At 42.2% G+C, this 17415-nt stretch overlaps 2 protein-coding genes across 3 annotated transcripts in view; one reads left to right on the top strand and one right to left on the bottom strand.

Annotated features, from left to right (window-relative positions):
• KIAA0100 (KIAA0100 ortholog) overlaps window positions 1–17415 on the top strand; it is a 141191-nt gene that overhangs the window by 111159 nt on the left and 12617 nt on the right. For both annotated transcript variants that reach the window (XM_040338514.1, XM_040338513.1), the window contains exons 29-36: window positions 2408–2529; window positions 3792–3947; window positions 6329–6450; window positions 8891–9071; window positions 9579–9665; window positions 14405–14515; window positions 14927–15062; window positions 15315–15445. In XM_040338514.1, coding sequence (XP_040194448.1) covers window positions 2408–2529; window positions 3792–3947; window positions 6329–6450; window positions 8891–9071; window positions 9579–9665; window positions 14405–14515; window positions 14927–15062; window positions 15315–15445 — 1046 coding nt within the window. The remainder of the gene's footprint in view (window positions 1–2407; window positions 2530–3791; window positions 3948–6328; window positions 6451–8890; window positions 9072–9578; window positions 9666–14404; window positions 14516–14926; window positions 15063–15314; window positions 15446–17415) is intronic.
• Window positions 13266–13801, bottom strand: LOC120927688 (transcription initiation factor TFIID subunit 13-like). Its single transcript, XM_040338515.1, is given in 2 exon segments — window positions 13266–13560; window positions 13563–13801. Coding segments are annotated over 2 exon segments (369 nt in total). The 5' UTR covers window positions 13783–13801; the 3' UTR covers window positions 13266–13411.

Raw genomic sequence — 17415 nt, 5'->3', positions numbered from 1 at the left:
ATTTACAAATTTGTATTAACCACTTGCTTACTGGGCACATATACCCCCTTCCTGCCCAGGCGAAATTTCAGCTTTCAGCACTGCGTCGCTTTAAATTAAAATTGCGCGGTCGTGCGACATGCCTACCAAACAAAATTGACATCCTTTTTTCCCCCACAAATAGAGCTTTCTTTTGGTGGTATTTGATCACCTCTGCGGTTTTTATTTTTTGCGCTATAAACAAAAAGAGCGAAAATTTAGAAAAAAAACACTATTTTTTACTTTTTGCTATAATAAATATCCCATTTTTTTTAAAAGTTTCTCAGTTTAGGCCGATATGTATTCTACATAAAAAAAAATAAAAAAAATCACAATAAGCGTATAGTGATTGGTTTGCGCAAAAGTTATAGTGGCTACGAAATAGGGGTTAGAATTCTGAAAAAAAACAAAACTTTTTTTTACTAGTAATACGGCGATCTGCGAATTTATTCAAGACTGTGATATTATGGCAGACACATCAGGCGCTTTTTACACATTTTTTGGGACCATTCGCATTTTATATAGCGAACAGTGCTATAAAAAATGCACTGATTACTGTATAAATGTGACTGGCAGGGAAGGGGTTAACACTAGGGGGCGAGGAAGGGGTTAAATGTGTATCCTGGGAGTGATTCTTACTGTGGGGGGAGGGAACTGACTGGGGGAGGTGACCGATGCTGTGTCCCTATGTACAAGGGACACAGCATCAGTCTCCTCTCCCTGACAGGATGTGGAGCTCTGTGTTTACACACAGAGCTCCACGTCCCTGCTCTAAAACTGCCGATCGCGGGTACCTGGCGGACATCGCGGCCGCCAGGCACGCGCATCGGCATCGCAGTGACGCGCCGGCTCTCGCGTGGCCGGAAGACCTCAGGCCGTAAAAAGACAGCCTCCCGGATTTATAGAGCCACCTGGAGGCCGTCTTTTTACTATGGCCCGGGACTGAAGTAGTTAAAGTGATACTAAAGCTTCCCTCCACTGTGCAGTTAGTTTTGCACAGAGTGGCCCAGATCCACCTGTTCTGGGTTCTAACGGCGGCTCTTCCCCGCATTAGATAACACACTCTGGGAAGCTCTCTCCCAAAGGGGGTTGCCTTGCGGGCACGCTCCTGTGTCATACACTTGGCGTCCATAGACGCCGAGTGTATGACTCGCCCCGCCCCCGCATCATTGAATTTGATTGACAGCAGTGGGAGCCAATGGCTACGCTGCTATCAATCTATCCGATGAAGAGCCAGAAATCCGTGGAGAGAGCGCAGCGGGATCGCGCCCACAGAGATTTGGGGCTCAGGTAAGTAAAACAGGGGGGGGGGGGGGGCGGACACTGCAAGGTGTTTTTTCACCTTAATGCATAGGATGCATTAAGGTGAAAAAACACAAGGCTTTACAACCCCTTTAATCTACTGAATTGTTTTATATAGAAAATGAAGTAGGGGAAAATGTTTGTTGCTTAAAGAATTCCCTAACTTCAGGATCCATCTCTTTTATGGTGCCATGTTTGGTTTTGCACATGCAGAATGTAAGAATTGATCTAATGATGTAATGAAATGTTTGCTTCGTTAACTCATAAGAAGCTCCTCCCACCTCCACAAGACACAGGGGCAGATCTAGCTTCTGCAGTTCCTGCAACAGTTTCTGTATCTGTAGGACAGGGGTGTCAAATTAAACAATGTTTTAATTTGGACTCTGCAAACTGCAGAAATTGGAACCAGCAAACGTAATGTATTTATCCTTGTTGCAAGCATAATACTGATAAGTTGGTAGAACTATTTTTGTTATTAAAGGTGTTGTAAAGGAAAACATTTTTTTTTTCATAATAAGCATCCTTTACCTGCAGACATTCCTCTTTTCACTTCCTCAATGTTCGTTTTTGCTCAGAAGTTGCTCTATTTCTTCTCTGTTCTGTTCACTTCCTGCTTGTCTGATTTTACTGACCACCGTGAAGGGAGGCTTTACTGCGGTGGTCAGTAACGTGCTCACCCCCTCCTGGGAACTACATCTGTGTGGCAGGATGCTCTCTACGTGCTAGAGACTTCAAGGAGGTGTGAATTACTGGGCGTGCCGCAATGCATACTGGGAAATGTAGTTCTTACATGAAGGAGCGATGCAAACCAGGAAGTGAATGAGAGAACAGAAACTAGAACGCTGGAGGTGATATAGATGATGGAATATAATGGGTATTTACTCGTTTTTTAACAGAATCATTACACTATTCTGCCTGTCTACCTTGCAGACATTAATTTACAATTCCTTTACAACTCCTTTAACTCAACCAGTGTTGCTACTTTTATTTTATTTTTTACTTTAGCATAAATGGTCTTTCTGATTGTCTGTGCTAGTGTGATGAATAATGTGTGCAACCAAAAATTGTGTTCATGTATTATGTGTAGCTGCTGCAGATACATTTACCCTCAAACACCAACACCTGGAGATCTCCACAAATCCAGCACAGTATGCCATGATCCTGGACATAGTCAACAACTTGCTTCTACATGTGGAGCCAAAGCGTAAGGTGCGTGATTGTTTTTATTCGTTATTAGAGCCCAAGACGATGGTAGGGAATTTCCTCACTGCACACCATGGCATTACCTGTACCAATTAAACCCGTTTAAAGGATAACTCCACTTTAGTGGGGGAAAAAATAGTGACTCAAAAAAGTCATATTAAAATTGATGGTTATTAACCACTTAAGACCTGGACCTTTAGGCAGCTAAAGGACCCGGCCAGTTTTTGCGATTCGGCACTACGACGCTTTAACTGACAATTGCGCGGTCGTGCGATGTGGCTCCCAAACAAAATTGGCGTCCTTTTTTTCCCACAAATAGAGCTTTCTTTCGGTTGTATTTGATCACCTCTGCGGTTTTTATTTTTTGCGCTATAAACAAAAATAGAGTGACAATTTTGAAAAAAATGCAATATTTTTTACTTTTTGCTATAATAAATATCCCCCAAAAATATATATAAAAAAAAAAAACTTTCCCTCAGTTTAGGCCGATACATATTCTTCTACATATTTTTGGTAAAAAAAATCGTAATAAGCGTTTATACACACAGCTCTCCCCTTTCTTCAGCTCTGGGGACCGATCGCGGGACTCCAGCGGCGATCGGGTCCGCGACATTTCATTTTCAATCTGCAGCTCTGTAATTTTCTGTAAAATGCAATATGGCTACCTGGAGGCGTTCTGTACACAGATGTTGTACAGAATCCCCACCCCCAATATATATATCATTTCCTGCTTGTGTGATTGGCTTACTGATTTTCCCAGAAGTCTGCACTAAGTACAAGTCAGATTTTGGGCATTTCCTGGAACAAAATGTCATTTTTGGTGAGATACTCCCAAAGGGAAATCACGTCTAAAGGTATGCAGACCCTGCCGCTTTCCTTAGAACCTTGATTGATAATTCTAAAATCACTCCCATTAGACTCACTTTCCACATGGACACAGACAAACAAACAGCTATTTAAGGTGGCAATCTGCGCCAAAGTTTCTTAAAAATCCCTGCAATGTAAATAGATCTTGAGAACACAAGTGGAGTTACTTTTTAAGGAACAGACACGTTCGCTATCTTTCAACATACTAACTATATGAAGAATTTTTAGTGCATTCATTTAACTTTTAGTCCTGCTTGGCCAATGACAACAGCAGAGTAGCACAATGCATGTGGAAGTGGGCTACAAGACTACTATAATTACAAAGACATTAATCAAATGTATTTACTGAATATAAATGAAAACAGTGATATCATTCTGTCTTGTGTTCTCACCAACTTTAGGAGCATAGTGAGAAAAAGCAGAGAGTGCGTTTCCAGCTGGAGATCTCCAGTAACCCCGAGGAGCAGCGCAGCAGTATCTTGCACCTCCAGGAAGCTGTCCGGCAACATGTGGTGCAAATCCGCCTACTTGAGAAGCAGATGTACTCCATAATGAAGGTTCAAATCACTATTTGTTACCTGGGAACACAATTATGAAGTTGTGCTAACTGGAAACAATTTTAAAGCATACTTCTCAGCTTAAATATAAATTGGCCATAGGAAATTAATGTGTAATATTCCAAAACCTATGAAAAACAATAATTCTGACTAGCCCCCTTGACCTCTCTGTTGGTCCAAACTTGTGATGAGTGCCCTTACTGAATAATAATAAAGGCCCGGATTCAGAAAGAATCTCGTATCTTTCTGCGGGCGTAGCGCATCTCATCTCATATGCGCTACGCCGCCGTAACTAAGTCAGGCGTGTACCGTATTCAGAAACAATTTGCGTCCTTAGTTACGGCGGCGTAGCGTATATGGGCCGGCGTAAACCCGCGTAATTCAAAGTAGGTTGGCAGTGGGCGTGTTTTATTAAAACGAACCGTGACCCCATGCAAATGAGGGGCCGAACGAACGGCGCATGCTCAGAGTCACGTCACAAATACTCCCCAAGATACGTCGGCTTAATGCTTTGTCGACGTGAACGTAACTTACGCCCAGCCCCATTCACGTACGAGTTACGCAAACAACGTAAAATACGACGCTGTTCCGACGTCCATACCTTAACATGACTTACCCCAGCTGTATGAGGGGTAAAGTTACGCCTGAGCGACGCCTTGCGTAAACGGCGTAGCTAAATCCAACGCAAGTACGTTTCTGAATCGGCGTATCTACCTCATTTGCATATTCTATGCGTAAATCTACGGAAGCGCCCCCTAGCTGCCAGCGTAAATATGCACCCAAGATACGATGGCGTAAGAGACTTACGTCAGTCGTACCTTGGAAAAAAACTAACGTAAATGCCTTTCTGAATAGGCGTAAAGATGCGACGGCGCACATTTAAAAGATACGCCGCCGTAAATCCTTTCTGAATCCGGGCCAAAGTGTGTAAGTTGCTGTCCCTAACCATCTGGAAAGCATCAAGGTAGCTGGTGAAATCCTCTCCACTGTGTTTTTGTATTCTGACCGCTGTATTCCCCACCAGAAAATACATTGATCAGCAGTGCAAATCATTGGCTGCATTAACTGCTCAGGCAGAAATTTTCCAACAAATTTCTTGAAAAGTAGATTGACTTCTCACGAACAGCCATACCTGAATCAAATGTTGTCCTGTTCCTGCTGAACTGGCCAAATTGCAACCCATGTATGGCCAGCTTTAAGGCGTTAAATCTACTTGAGTGGATGCATTTTCCTTGCCTGCACCTGTACACAGGATTTGTAAGGCATGTATGTTTGTGGAAGGTTATGGTGAAGGTATTAGACCCATGAATAAGTCACGTGACCAGTGACGCAACGCGTGGGGGAGGAGCTTGAATGACGGGACGCATGGATGTGCCGAATGAGGAACTCAAAGAACTGAGCTGCATACACATCGTTTTAAATCCTAGGATTCGTGAGTGATATCACTGCAAATTGCCTGGTTTCTCTGCATATGCAGTATTATGCTATGTCGTTTTTCTTCTCTTTTTACATATGCCTTGTGAACATCTGAATGTTGGTGGAGCGGTCGCACTGGTCTGATCTTTGACTGTTTATATCAGCACTATAAGTGATCATCAGCCCAATCACCCAAGTGTGGTGGTGGAGAGTATCGCTGTTTGGATCCCTGATATCAGTGTAAATGGGACTAGTGATCATTAACATGAACCATTAACCCTTTGTTTTACCATCAGGATTCCCATCCCCACTTAATACTGATGCAATTTATCACATAATTAGTTGATTTTAGCGCAACAAATATTAATTTATTGTCACTTTTGGTTTGGTTCACCCCTTTCTTGCTGCAGCTTTATCATTTGTTTATTAATTGTGTGTTATAATTTATTGATTAATAGTAGCGCTGTAGCACATATCTATACATTTATGGTGAAGGTATGTGAACAAGTCTGGATTTTTTGCATGCACTGTACACATGCTGTGACCAGGCTTGTACAAACTGCTATAGTCACAGTAAAGGGATTGGGAGTCCGACGGGCACTCCCAAATGCTGATCGCTGCCGTTTGACAGTAGAAACTCTCTGCCCCAGAGGCACTAAATACCTTGGTCATACTGGGGTTAGACACAGCCTTAGAATATTGTGCTAGTTTGCAAAATTGTCTTCAGTGCCCATTTGGTAGTTTGTCCACCTTTTGCAGATATGAATTTCAAAACATGTGCTCCTTTACAGTCTGTTTAAAACCTTAGGTGAGCATCCGATGCTTGGATTGGTTCCCAGTTAGTTTCTTGCACTTATAATACATATTGATCATTGACTTGTGTAATCAGCTATGTGCCAGTGCAATTAAGCCCCCGTGCATCCTCCATAATAGTAACTAAAAAGAAAATCTGTGGTCTGTTTCAGCGGCTGCATGATGAGAGTAAGAATGATATGCTGCATGACCAGCACCAGAAGCTTCAGACTCAGCTTTGCCAAGAGAAGATGGACTTGCAGCAGAAGAGTGAGGAGCTGAACATCCTTATTAGGTAATTTTTTAACCACTTCGTTACTGAGCCTGTTTTTCAGATTCAGTGTTTACAAGACTAAAACTATTTTTTTTGCTAGAATATTACTTAAAACCCCCAAACATTATATATATATTTTTTTCTAACACCCTAGAGAATAAAATGGCAGTCATTGCAATACTTTTTGTCACACCGTATTTGCGCAGCGGTCTTACAAGCGCACTTTTTTTGGAAAAAATTCACTTTTTTAAATTAAAAAATAAGACAACAATAAATTTGGCCCAATTTTTTTATATATTGTGAAAGATAATGTTACGCCGAGTAAAATAATACCCAACATGTCACGCTTAAAAATTGCGCCCGCTCGTGGCATGGCGTCAAACTTTTACCCTTAAAAATCTTGATAGGCGACGTTTAAAAAATTCTACAGGTTGCATTTTTTGAGTTAGAGTAGGCCTAAGGCTAAAATTATTGCTCTCGCTCCAACGATCGCGGCGATACCTCACTTGTGTGGTTTGAATACCGTTTTCATATGTCGGCGCTACTCGCGTATACGTTCGCTTCTACGCGCATACTCGTCGGGACGGGGCGCTTTAAAAAATATTTTTTTGGCTTTTCGCATTTATTTTTAGTTATTTTACAATTTTTAACACTGAAATAAAAAAAAATAAAAAAATTATCACTTTTATTCCTATTACAAGGAATGTAAACATCCCTTGTAATAGAAAAAAGCATGACAGGTCCTCTTAAATATGAGATCTGGGGTCAAAAAGACCTCAGATCTCATATTTGGGCTTAAATGCAAAAAAATAAATAAATTTGGAAATGTAATTTTTTCAAATGACAAAAAAAAAAATGTCTCTTTAAGAGGCTGGGCGGGACTGACGTTTTGACGTCACTTCCGCCCAGCAGAGCTATGGGGGACGGGCGAAGGAGATTTTTTTTTCAGTCTCGTCCCCGCTCAGCTGCCGGATGGTCGCGATCCCCTCCGCCGCTACCGACGGCTCCGGTAAGCGGCGGAGGGCGCGGGACAGCGGCGGGAGGGGGGGTCCCCTCTCCCGCCACCGATAACGGCGATCTCGCGGCGAATCCGCCGCGGAGACCGCCGTTATCGTGTACAGGACCGTCGGCACTAAAGATGGATACCTCAGTTGTGGCAGCAGCTGCTGCCGTTACTGAGATATCCATCTTTAAAAACAGGACGTCTTTTGACTATGGGCTGGAAACCAAGTGGTTAACAAGAAGAAAGGGCAAAGTTTCTGTGTTTTTTCTAGCATCTTTAAGGCATGTAAAGCCTCATACACATGATCGGACTTGCATCTGACTTTTCCGTGGATTTTTTCCGAAAGGGCGTTGGCCGCGAGCTTGTTCTGCATACACGGCAGAACATTTTCAGCAAACTTTCACCAAATCACGTGGTTTTTCAGCTCTTTACCGACACCCTTTGGGCAACTTCTGCTATTGTTTTCTGATCTTTAGCATTGGTTCTGAGCATGCGTGTTTGTACTTTTGTACTTTTGTATTTTAGTCCGATGGACTTGTGTACGCACGATCGGATTATCCTCCATCGGACATTTGTTGCCGGAAAGTTTGAGAGCAAGCGAACATTTGTCCGTTGAAAAACTGAAAACAATTGTCCGATGGAGCATAGAGACGGACGGATTGTCCAATGGCAACAACGGTCCGCCGGACGTGTTTTAAAAAGTCTGATCGTGTGTATAGGCGTTATGGGAACATTTGAAACCATCTCTCGCCAGTCTACTTTAGTAATGTTCACATGAATTCCCTTTTTATAATTTTTTTGGCCTGCAATACTTAAAGCTGAGGTTCACCCTAAAACTATTATATACCGTTACATCCAGCATACTGCTGACATCTACAGTGTGCTGGTAATTTTTTATTTTTTTTTAGCTGTACTTACCCTGTTATAGTACTTTTCACCCGACTTCTGGGTTCTCACTGTCCCGGGGAGTAGGCGTTCCTATTAAGATGTGTAGATAATTGACGTGCGGGTAAGGCGCGTCACGTGTTCCGAAAATAGACGATCTGGGACTCTGCATTATACGGCGCCTGTGCAGTCAGCTCTACAGGGCAGGCGCCGTATAGCGCCGAGTTCTAGTTCGTCTATTTTCGGAACTCGTGACGCTCCTTAGCCGCACGTCAATTATATACCCCTCTTCATAGGAACGCCTACTCCCCGCGGGAGTGAGAACTCGGAGACGGATGAAAAGATCTATAACAGGGTAAGTACAGCGTAAAAAAAAAAAATACCAGCATACTGTAGATGTCGGCAGTATGCTGGATCTAATGGTATATAGATGATTTTTAGGGTGAACCTCCGCTTTAAAGAAGCGTGCACAGCCAAATGACTTGCAATATGAATAAAATGTCCCTCTTTACTAAATGAAATGGCAGAAACTTGATTTCTATGTAAGTAACATAACAGTGGCTTATATTTTAGGTGTTTCAAAGACTTCCAGCTGCAAAGAGCAAACAAAATGGAGTTACGTAAACAGCTAGAAGATGTAAGCGTGGTTCGACGCACAGAATTCTATTTTGCACAGGCGCGATGGCGCCTCACTGAGCAGGATGGACAGCTCGGCATTGCAGAGTTGGAGCTGCAGAGGTTCCTCTATAGCAAGGTTAGAGCAAACATTAACCTGTTGTCACCTGTGTATCACTGCGGTGGCAGAAGGATGGGTTTAATGTCCACATTCCACATGTGTGTCACTGAGCAACCAGTGTTTCTCTGCTAAGAGTGTGGTCACTGCATGCTTCCAGCACAGAGACTGAGCTGTCAGACAATTCTCGGCCCCCACTAACAATTGGTAGCCGGTGGGAATGGCTCCAGATCATGTGACTACTATGAAAATCGTGGTCACATGATTGCTGATCCTTCCTGGGTGCTCAGAATATTTTTAAAGGGACACCGGGGTGGGTGGGAAGAGGTTTAATTCCCTATTTTCTGCTAGATGTCTGACCAGCCCCTTTCCGTTCTCTTGCTTTAAAAGTGTTGCTCTTCTCCTTACAGGTAGTAGGGCACCAGGGTGGGTTTGGGTTAGAAGTTTAATATAGAAGTTTGTCTCCTCTGGTAAATGCTTTTTATCCAATGCTTTTTTTTTTTACCAATGCTTTTTTTTTTTTTCAAGGTAAATAAGTCTGATGATACAGCTGAGCATCTCTTGGAGTTGGGTTGGTTCACCATGAACAATCTGCTACCAAATGCAGTTTACAAGGTAAGGACCCCAGGCCTGCTCCATAACCATTTAGCTTTATCCGGTAGGTTGATCTGAGACATTTTAAACATTCTTAAGTTTTGTTTTGTTTTGTCTATACTTGCTTGCTCTGTGCCATGGAATGGCACAGAGCGGCAGTGAACCTCACATTTTCGGGTCCACTGCTGGCGCTCCTGGCCCCTCCCCCCTGTCCAGTGCCCCCATGGGAAACCGCTTTCTCATTATTGCTCGCACCCGAGCCCCGCTATTGCGTCCATTGACACAGACAGCGGGACTCAGCCACAATCCTTGTCACTGGCTGTGATTGATGGCACTGGTAGCCAATGGCTGCCTGTGCCCCAGCAAGACCCGAACATGAGGGGAGAGAAAAGATTTAGACGTGCACAGCTAAGGTAAGTAAAAGGGAGCAAAGGGGGTTGCTGACACCTTGATGCAAAGAATGCATTTAGGTAAACATTGCTTGGGTTTTACAATCACTTTAAGCTTTTTTAAAGGGGAACTGCATGTCAAATGTTTGAGCTACCATTGCTGCATTTTGTTCTGAAACTACTAGTTGCCTGACTGCCAAACTGATTCAGTTTCTTCATTTCTTTGAGTCATTGACTTGGAAAAAGTATGCAGTTCCCGGGTTTGCACTTCACTCATGCCTGCTAATGAAGCAGAAAGCATTGGAGCCATAGATAAGCAGGCTGATATCATTTAAAGTGGAAGAAAAGCCTAACATCTATTCTTAAAAAATTTCCCTCCACCTCCTGCCTAACCTGTAAAAAAGATCTGTATGCTTACCTATTTTTAGTTCAATCTTAATTTATTGAGAAAGTAGAGGTGTACATTACACAAGTATAACGTTCGTTAACACATAGATAGTAATAGGCATTTCAATATTGGAACCATACCGTTACATTGTATGGAGAATTAGTTTGCTTCAACTGAGTTCATTTTAGTATATAAGCCTGTGTGTGTAGCCATATTATCTAACATAACTTATTAAGGGTCAGTGAGCACCACTATCCACTCAATGAGCGGTGCCCACAAATTTCAAGAGAGATTATGGTTCGGGTGTTTGTGTATTATTGTAACTTCTAAAGAAAAGTGGGGGAATGATGGTGAAAATAGAGGGGTCAAGGCAGTAAGGTAAGTAGATGTTAAGAAGGAGACATTCCACTTAAACCAGACAGATGTGTTGGTAGAGTCCTCTGCTGTCCTCTGCTGTCCATGGAATAAATTCTGAGGAATATCGAAACGTAGACCATGAGGTCCAGGTCTTGGAGAATTGCTCCTCTTTACCCGATTCCTGCACGTTAATTCATTCCAAGCTACTGATTCGGTCCACTTCAATTGCCCATTCCCCCAGGAAAGGCATGTCCGTCTACTTCTAGTATCTTGGCAGAACCGTTCTAGCTGCTGGCAGAAAGTGACACAGAACATATTTTTTGACCGATTTGAACGATCCAGGGAGCATAGATAGCAGAACTACCTCAGGAGAGGGTGTGAGCAAGGTCACCATGAGTCTGCAGTACAGGTTGAGGATATTTTGCCAGAACTTCCACAGGGGGGCATTCCCACCAAATGTGGAGTAAAGTACCCTTGGCTGACAACCAACGCCAACAGGTATCCGGGAGCACCAGGTTTATCCAGTGTAAAGTCGAGGGGCATCTGTACCAACGGGTCCTAGTTCGTCTATTTTCGAACTAAACTTGAACCCTTTTTCTTGAGCTTTGGAGGCTAAGGCTATTTTGTGAGTCAGCATGAAACACTTTTGCCAGTCAACAGGTGAGATGGAGTGGCCCAAATCTACCTTCCAGGCCTGTGTGTATGGGGGAGATCGGGATTGGAAACCATATGTATGATTGAGTAGAAAAAATTGTGAAAATGTAGATAGAGGGCGCTATACTACAATATTGTGCTTAAATTACCATTCCACAATACATATAGTGAATAATGACAAATTAACATATAGTTATATGTGCCAAACCTATAAATAAATAAATAAATAAATAATATAAATAAATAAATCTACCACCTATGGTGCTAAAGATAGATAGATAAATAAATATAGTCCCAAAAATGAGTCTCCAAATGAATCCACCAACAGATTCTCTTGATAACTTGTGAAATCATTGTTTGCTTAAAGTGCTGTCATTCCTCCACCAAACATTAATGGTTGCCGTCACCCAAAGTGCTCAAAAACTGAATGCGCTTACCAGAGCTGTCTGACCTCTTTGAATTAGAAAGAAAGTCAGATAGAGCTTTAGCAGGATTGTGCCTGCATACATCCCAGAAAGAACAGGAAATAATTTCGGTAACCTCTCCCTCGGATCCCCAGGTTAGGTATATAGAAAGACATAAGGAAAATCCATAGCGTAATACTGTTTATTTTATTATTTTTTTTTTTTAAAGTTTGCCAAGTGGCCTCTTACATAGCAGGTGCCTACCCGGCACTGGGGCTGCAGGCTTTACTGCCTTGTTCTGGGTTTCGCTGACTTTCCACCTCCATGGTAGGTGCGTTCCTCCAGATCAGGAAACCTCAACAGCGCCGGAGATGGCGTCGGGTGAGCATGTGACCAGGTACCGCCGCCGATGTACGTTTTGTTGGATTACGTCTTCAGGGGGCTTACCTGGTCACTGAGGATCATGGTCTTTGTAGTTGCATGTAAGATTTCATTGGGGCCCAGATGGAATTCGAATGGCCAATCGTATAGGAGCTGCGGTGCCAGTTAGCTTAACAATTGTATTGCCATATATTACAGAGACTTTTAATATATACCTCACAATGATTAAAACACTTAAAAAAATGCATTATAATCAACACTGCTCCAATGCTTTGAATATGAATGAGATATTATCTATATTGTGACCACTTCTATGCGCATTCACTATAAGGGAACTGACATAATTTGTTATGTTTGGTACGATATTTCTCCATTCGGTGTTGTCGGTTCACTGTTACCCCACACTATCTTACTAATGGGAGCTCCCAAACCCTCAAAAGGGTCCCCAGCTGGATCACAATGTACAACCATTAATATTATGAGGATTTGGGATTGTTTCTCACTAGGAAAGACAACCATCCATTAAACCAAATGGAGATATAAAATAAGAAAATAAAAAAATATAATTTAAAATTGTACTTAAATATATGAAAGGTCTCGCCCTTCTCTTTAACCCCTCCCCCTTTTAGATGTACAATGATAAACGCATCATTACATATAGCAGTTCCCCACTCTATGAATCATTATACTTCCCCAATTGGTTTGTTAAATTGTGTGGTGATTTTATGGCCCTACTTCCACTATTTGTCTATTGAACTGTGATCAATCATTAGCCAAAAAACAATTTGGATCCAGTTCAATATTCATGCCCAATGGCTGCATAGTTCTAAGTCTATGCAACCATTTGGTCTCGTTTTGGGAGATACTTCTTCTAGTCATGTGTGTCCCTCTCCAATGCTTGGGATCACTTGCGTGATGGCTTGTAAAATGTCTGGACACACTGATTTGGAAAGCTTTTATAGTATAGTTTGTCGGGTGAGTTCGCCAAGGGGTAACCCTCCCTTCAGGAATTAGCAGGCGCCCATGGCAAAGCACGGATGCTTACATATTTTTTTTTTTTACTTAAAAATAAGTTTATTAGGTTTTCCTTGTAACAATATTTACATAAAAAAAAAAAAAAATACCCCACACTGGGGACACGCTGTTCAAACATGCAATGCATCAAATGCAGAGTGAAAGCACCATAATGGTTGCTCAGGAACCGTAGTTGGCCTCATCGAACGCTTTTCTAGCGCGTTTCAGTTCTTCATTCATGGTGAGCAGATCCTTCACTCTGGCGAACTTCTGCGGGTCCTTCCGGATCAGAAACACAATGTCCTCCACCTGGAACCTCCCCTGGCGCTGGACATGGCCTTGTGTGTCATTTCAGTGAGGAATTCTATCACCAGATCCTCCAGAATATCCACAGACTCTGTATACGGGTTCTGATCGTCTCCGAATCCATACATCATACAGCGCAACTCCTTAGCGAAGAGCCTCTTCCTCCTGCCGAGTCCTCCCTCCGCTCCTCCTGCCGTTTCCTCGCTCTCCTCCTCAAACGTCTGATCTTCATCCTCATCCGCCATCTTTACTTTCTCTCTCCCCCCGCCCAGCTCATGCTTACATATTTTTATATCAAGTCTGGTCACTTGATCCCACAGCTCTAGCTCTCCTGTCTCAGTAAGTGGCTGTTGCAGGGGAGAGGAGGGAGCACCATCAACAGCTGGAACATAGGACTCTATGGTTGACTTTACGACTCCAGAAATGCCCAGCCATTGCTAAGCACTCCCTGTCCAAAGCTGCAGAATCGCATTTCTGGGGGTGATTAAAAATGGCTGCATATTAATATTTTTGAGTGTGAGTTATCCTTATTAATCCTTGTATGATCCCTATTACCTGGGCATTGATCCTTCCGTGGGCATGCCTCACCTTCTGACCATCCATTTCCAGTGTGGATTATACCTCTCCTCTCACCCCAGAAAGTGCCCTCCTTTGAATATAAAGATAAGAGGGAACAGCTTCTGTGCTGTAGGGCTCGTCTCTCCCCAGTTAACTTCAGAGCTGTTTTTTTGTTTTATTATTTTTAAGATAGGATTTACAAATATTTCAGTGAATATAGAAAGTAAAACATTTTTTGGGATAATAATATAATGCTTTGGTTATGGAAAAAAAATATAATGCTTTGGATTTTTTTTTCACCACACTCAGGTGTCTCTTCGACCACAGAGCCCTGCTCAGTCTGGCAGACAGCTTGCACTAAGGTTGTACAGCAAAGTTCGCCCACCTGTTGGTGGCATCTCCGTCAAAGAGCACTTTGAGGTAAAGTCTTTTACTTTTTATGTTTGGTAGCATTAGGACTATTGATTTGAGTTGAGTTTTATTCCTTATGTTTTCAAGTAAAATTAAAATGAAGTTCATGAACTAAATAACAAATCATATTCAACTACCTTAAAGCGGAACTTCACTCCCTCAATCAACATTGACCATTTTAAATCCTTAAGCTGCTGACAATAAATAGGAAAGTATACCTAATATTTAGCTATTTTACATATAATAATAATAATAATATTATTATTATTATTTATTTTTTTACAGGTTTGTATTCTTGTAAGTGTTATATCTGCTTAGTTTGATCCTGATTCCCAGAAATCAGATACGTGCAATGTGTGTGTTGGCCATTAGCAGTCTGCTTTGTTTTCTTTAGTAACAAAATTATATCTTTGTTTGCAGGTGAATGTGGTGCCTCTCACCATCCAGCTGACGCATCAGTTTTTCCACCGAATGATGGGATTTTTCTTCCCAGGACGCAATGTAGAAGAAGAAGAGGTTGGGGACGAAGAAGACAAATCAAAACTTGTTACAACTGGTATGGATCATTATGACTATGTTATATGTTACAGGTACCGGTCTTACAGAAGTGATGGGTGGGGTTTGCTGCTGTGGTCACTATCAGCTGGGCAGCAGATTAGATAGAAATTATGTTCTGCAAATCCTGTGGACCTGTATTAATATTTACCCTGTGGAAATGCAGGAAATGAAATAATGTTTTGTAAATAGCATGTACTTCTACTGCTTATAGATATGCATGAAGCTTACTGTTTTTTCCTCATTGTCTTAGGGATGCCAGTAGTGAAACCAAGGCAACTTATTGCATCAGAAGACACTGTATCACTTGGTCCAGGCAAAGGTGTTGGACAGGGATTAAATCGAACAACAGGCGTTAGACGATCATTTAGAAAAGCACCAGAGGTATGACATAAGAACCACATGCAACTCAAAAATTGCGTACAATACACTATAGATCTCTGCTTAAGTGCCAATTCACACCAGACGCAGTTCCGTCCAGTTCTGTGTGCTTTTTTTCTGCACAAAATGCATGCACAGTGTTTTCCATGTATTCCAATGGCTCTAGCTGGCTATAGTTTACACCATGCAGTCAGTTTCCGATCAGTTTCTGCCCCGGAAACTGACTGCATGGTGTGACCTAGAGCCATTTGAATACATGGAAAATACTGTGCGTGCATTTTGTGCAGAAAAAATGCACACGAAATTGTACGGAACTGCGTCTGGTGTGAATTGGCCCTAAAGGTCAACTTCACTTATTGCATAATCCCCCCATCCCTAGCCTCCTAACTATCCTTAGCTAAACAGCTTTCCCGGGTGCTTACATCCCCCCAATGTGTTTTTTTATCCCGGCTAGTAAAAATCTAGTGCACTGCTACATTTGCTTTCAGTTATGGTCCCATAGACTAGAATGGACTGCTTCTGTTGCCACAATGTCCCTTTCAGGTCTGTGGGATCTTTCTGCATAAGCATTGGCAGCTTGGCACTAGATTTTTATTGGCTATGGTTGAAATGACCTAGGAGGCAGCCTTTGATGGAGGTAAGTAACCTAGTGGGGAATTGTTTAACAAAGTATTTTAAATTCCTAAGTTAAAGTGTCCTTTAACCATTTCTACTTTTTGGAGATATATATACACACACACACACACACACACACACACACACACACACACACACACGCAGCTGATCACTTTTACAGTGCCTGCAGTGCAGATCTGTGCTTGGTTAGATGCTTTGGAGGGCAGGAGAGACACTGTGGTCCAGTACACAAAGTTCTTGAGGAAACAGAACAAAGGTTCCAAAACTGGGAATTTTCAGGCACAGCATGATGCGGAGACCATATAGAATAAAATCACAAAGTTTATTACAATCAATAAAATATGAATAACGGTATAAAAATAAAACAGTCCAGTTTCTGAATCATTAAAATACACAAAACCGCGCTAGAAGATTAAAATTTATAGTAGTAATAGACCCGTGGTAAAACCACTGATGTAAAGTCTTGAACATAGTGAAGGTGATGTAAACCGTTCAAAAGTATCAAATGTGAATACAAATGGATGTCCTAGCGTGCACCTTCCACCAAAAAGAGCAATACTCGAAATCCACCATGTGATGAACACTCCCCCAGGGGGTCAAACTCACCAGAAACCTCTAATACACAAGCCTTAAGATATTTCATCAGCTACTTTGTCATGGATCATCACCATCGAGCAGGAGCCACTGGTACAGGGGCTCCAACACAGGTCATAAAACACAAGAATGGCAGCAGAATAGTGTAATCCTGTTTATTAAAATGCTGTTTCCTATATACCAGAAGACCCCTTAAACCTAACTACGTACATCAAAAACAATCGCAATAAGCATAAAGAGTGACCCAAGAGGGCGCTATCGCCAGAATACAGCCGTCCAGGGAAACGTGCGTCTCCTTACAGACACTGCAGCAACTTCCGGGTAGGAGCGGTGTATGGTGGAGCGTAAACATAACTTCCGGGTTTGCGGGATGTCATGGGTTGCTCCCTGACGCGTTTCGTCAGGGAGCAACCCACGACCTCCCGCAAAACCCAGAAGTGACCCGGAAAAAAACATAACCCCTACAAGGGGAACATATTAAGCGGGATAGAATACCCAACACTCAAATGGTTATGGGGCTCGCCTAGTATACATGTAGCTTGGATAATGTAGTTCATAATATTGCATAGTACTGGTGCCACAAGGTATAACTCCAGATCCAGACTGTCAATGCGTTTCGCAAGAGTTATTTGATTTTTCAGGACAAAGTTGGGTAGTGTATTTCACTGACTAAACCAGAAAAAAACATGTTGTATAACACTCAAAACATTTTAACACCATGTCAAAAGATTTTTTGTATATTC

Source organism: Rana temporaria, chromosome 2, assembly GCF_905171775.1.
Source record: "Rana temporaria chromosome 2, aRanTem1.1, whole genome shotgun sequence".
In the NCBI taxonomy this organism is placed as follows: domain Eukaryota; kingdom Metazoa; phylum Chordata; class Amphibia; order Anura; family Ranidae; genus Rana; species Rana temporaria.
The sequence above is the reverse complement of the archived record's forward strand: the minus strand, read 5'-3'. Positions and strand labels throughout refer to the sequence as shown.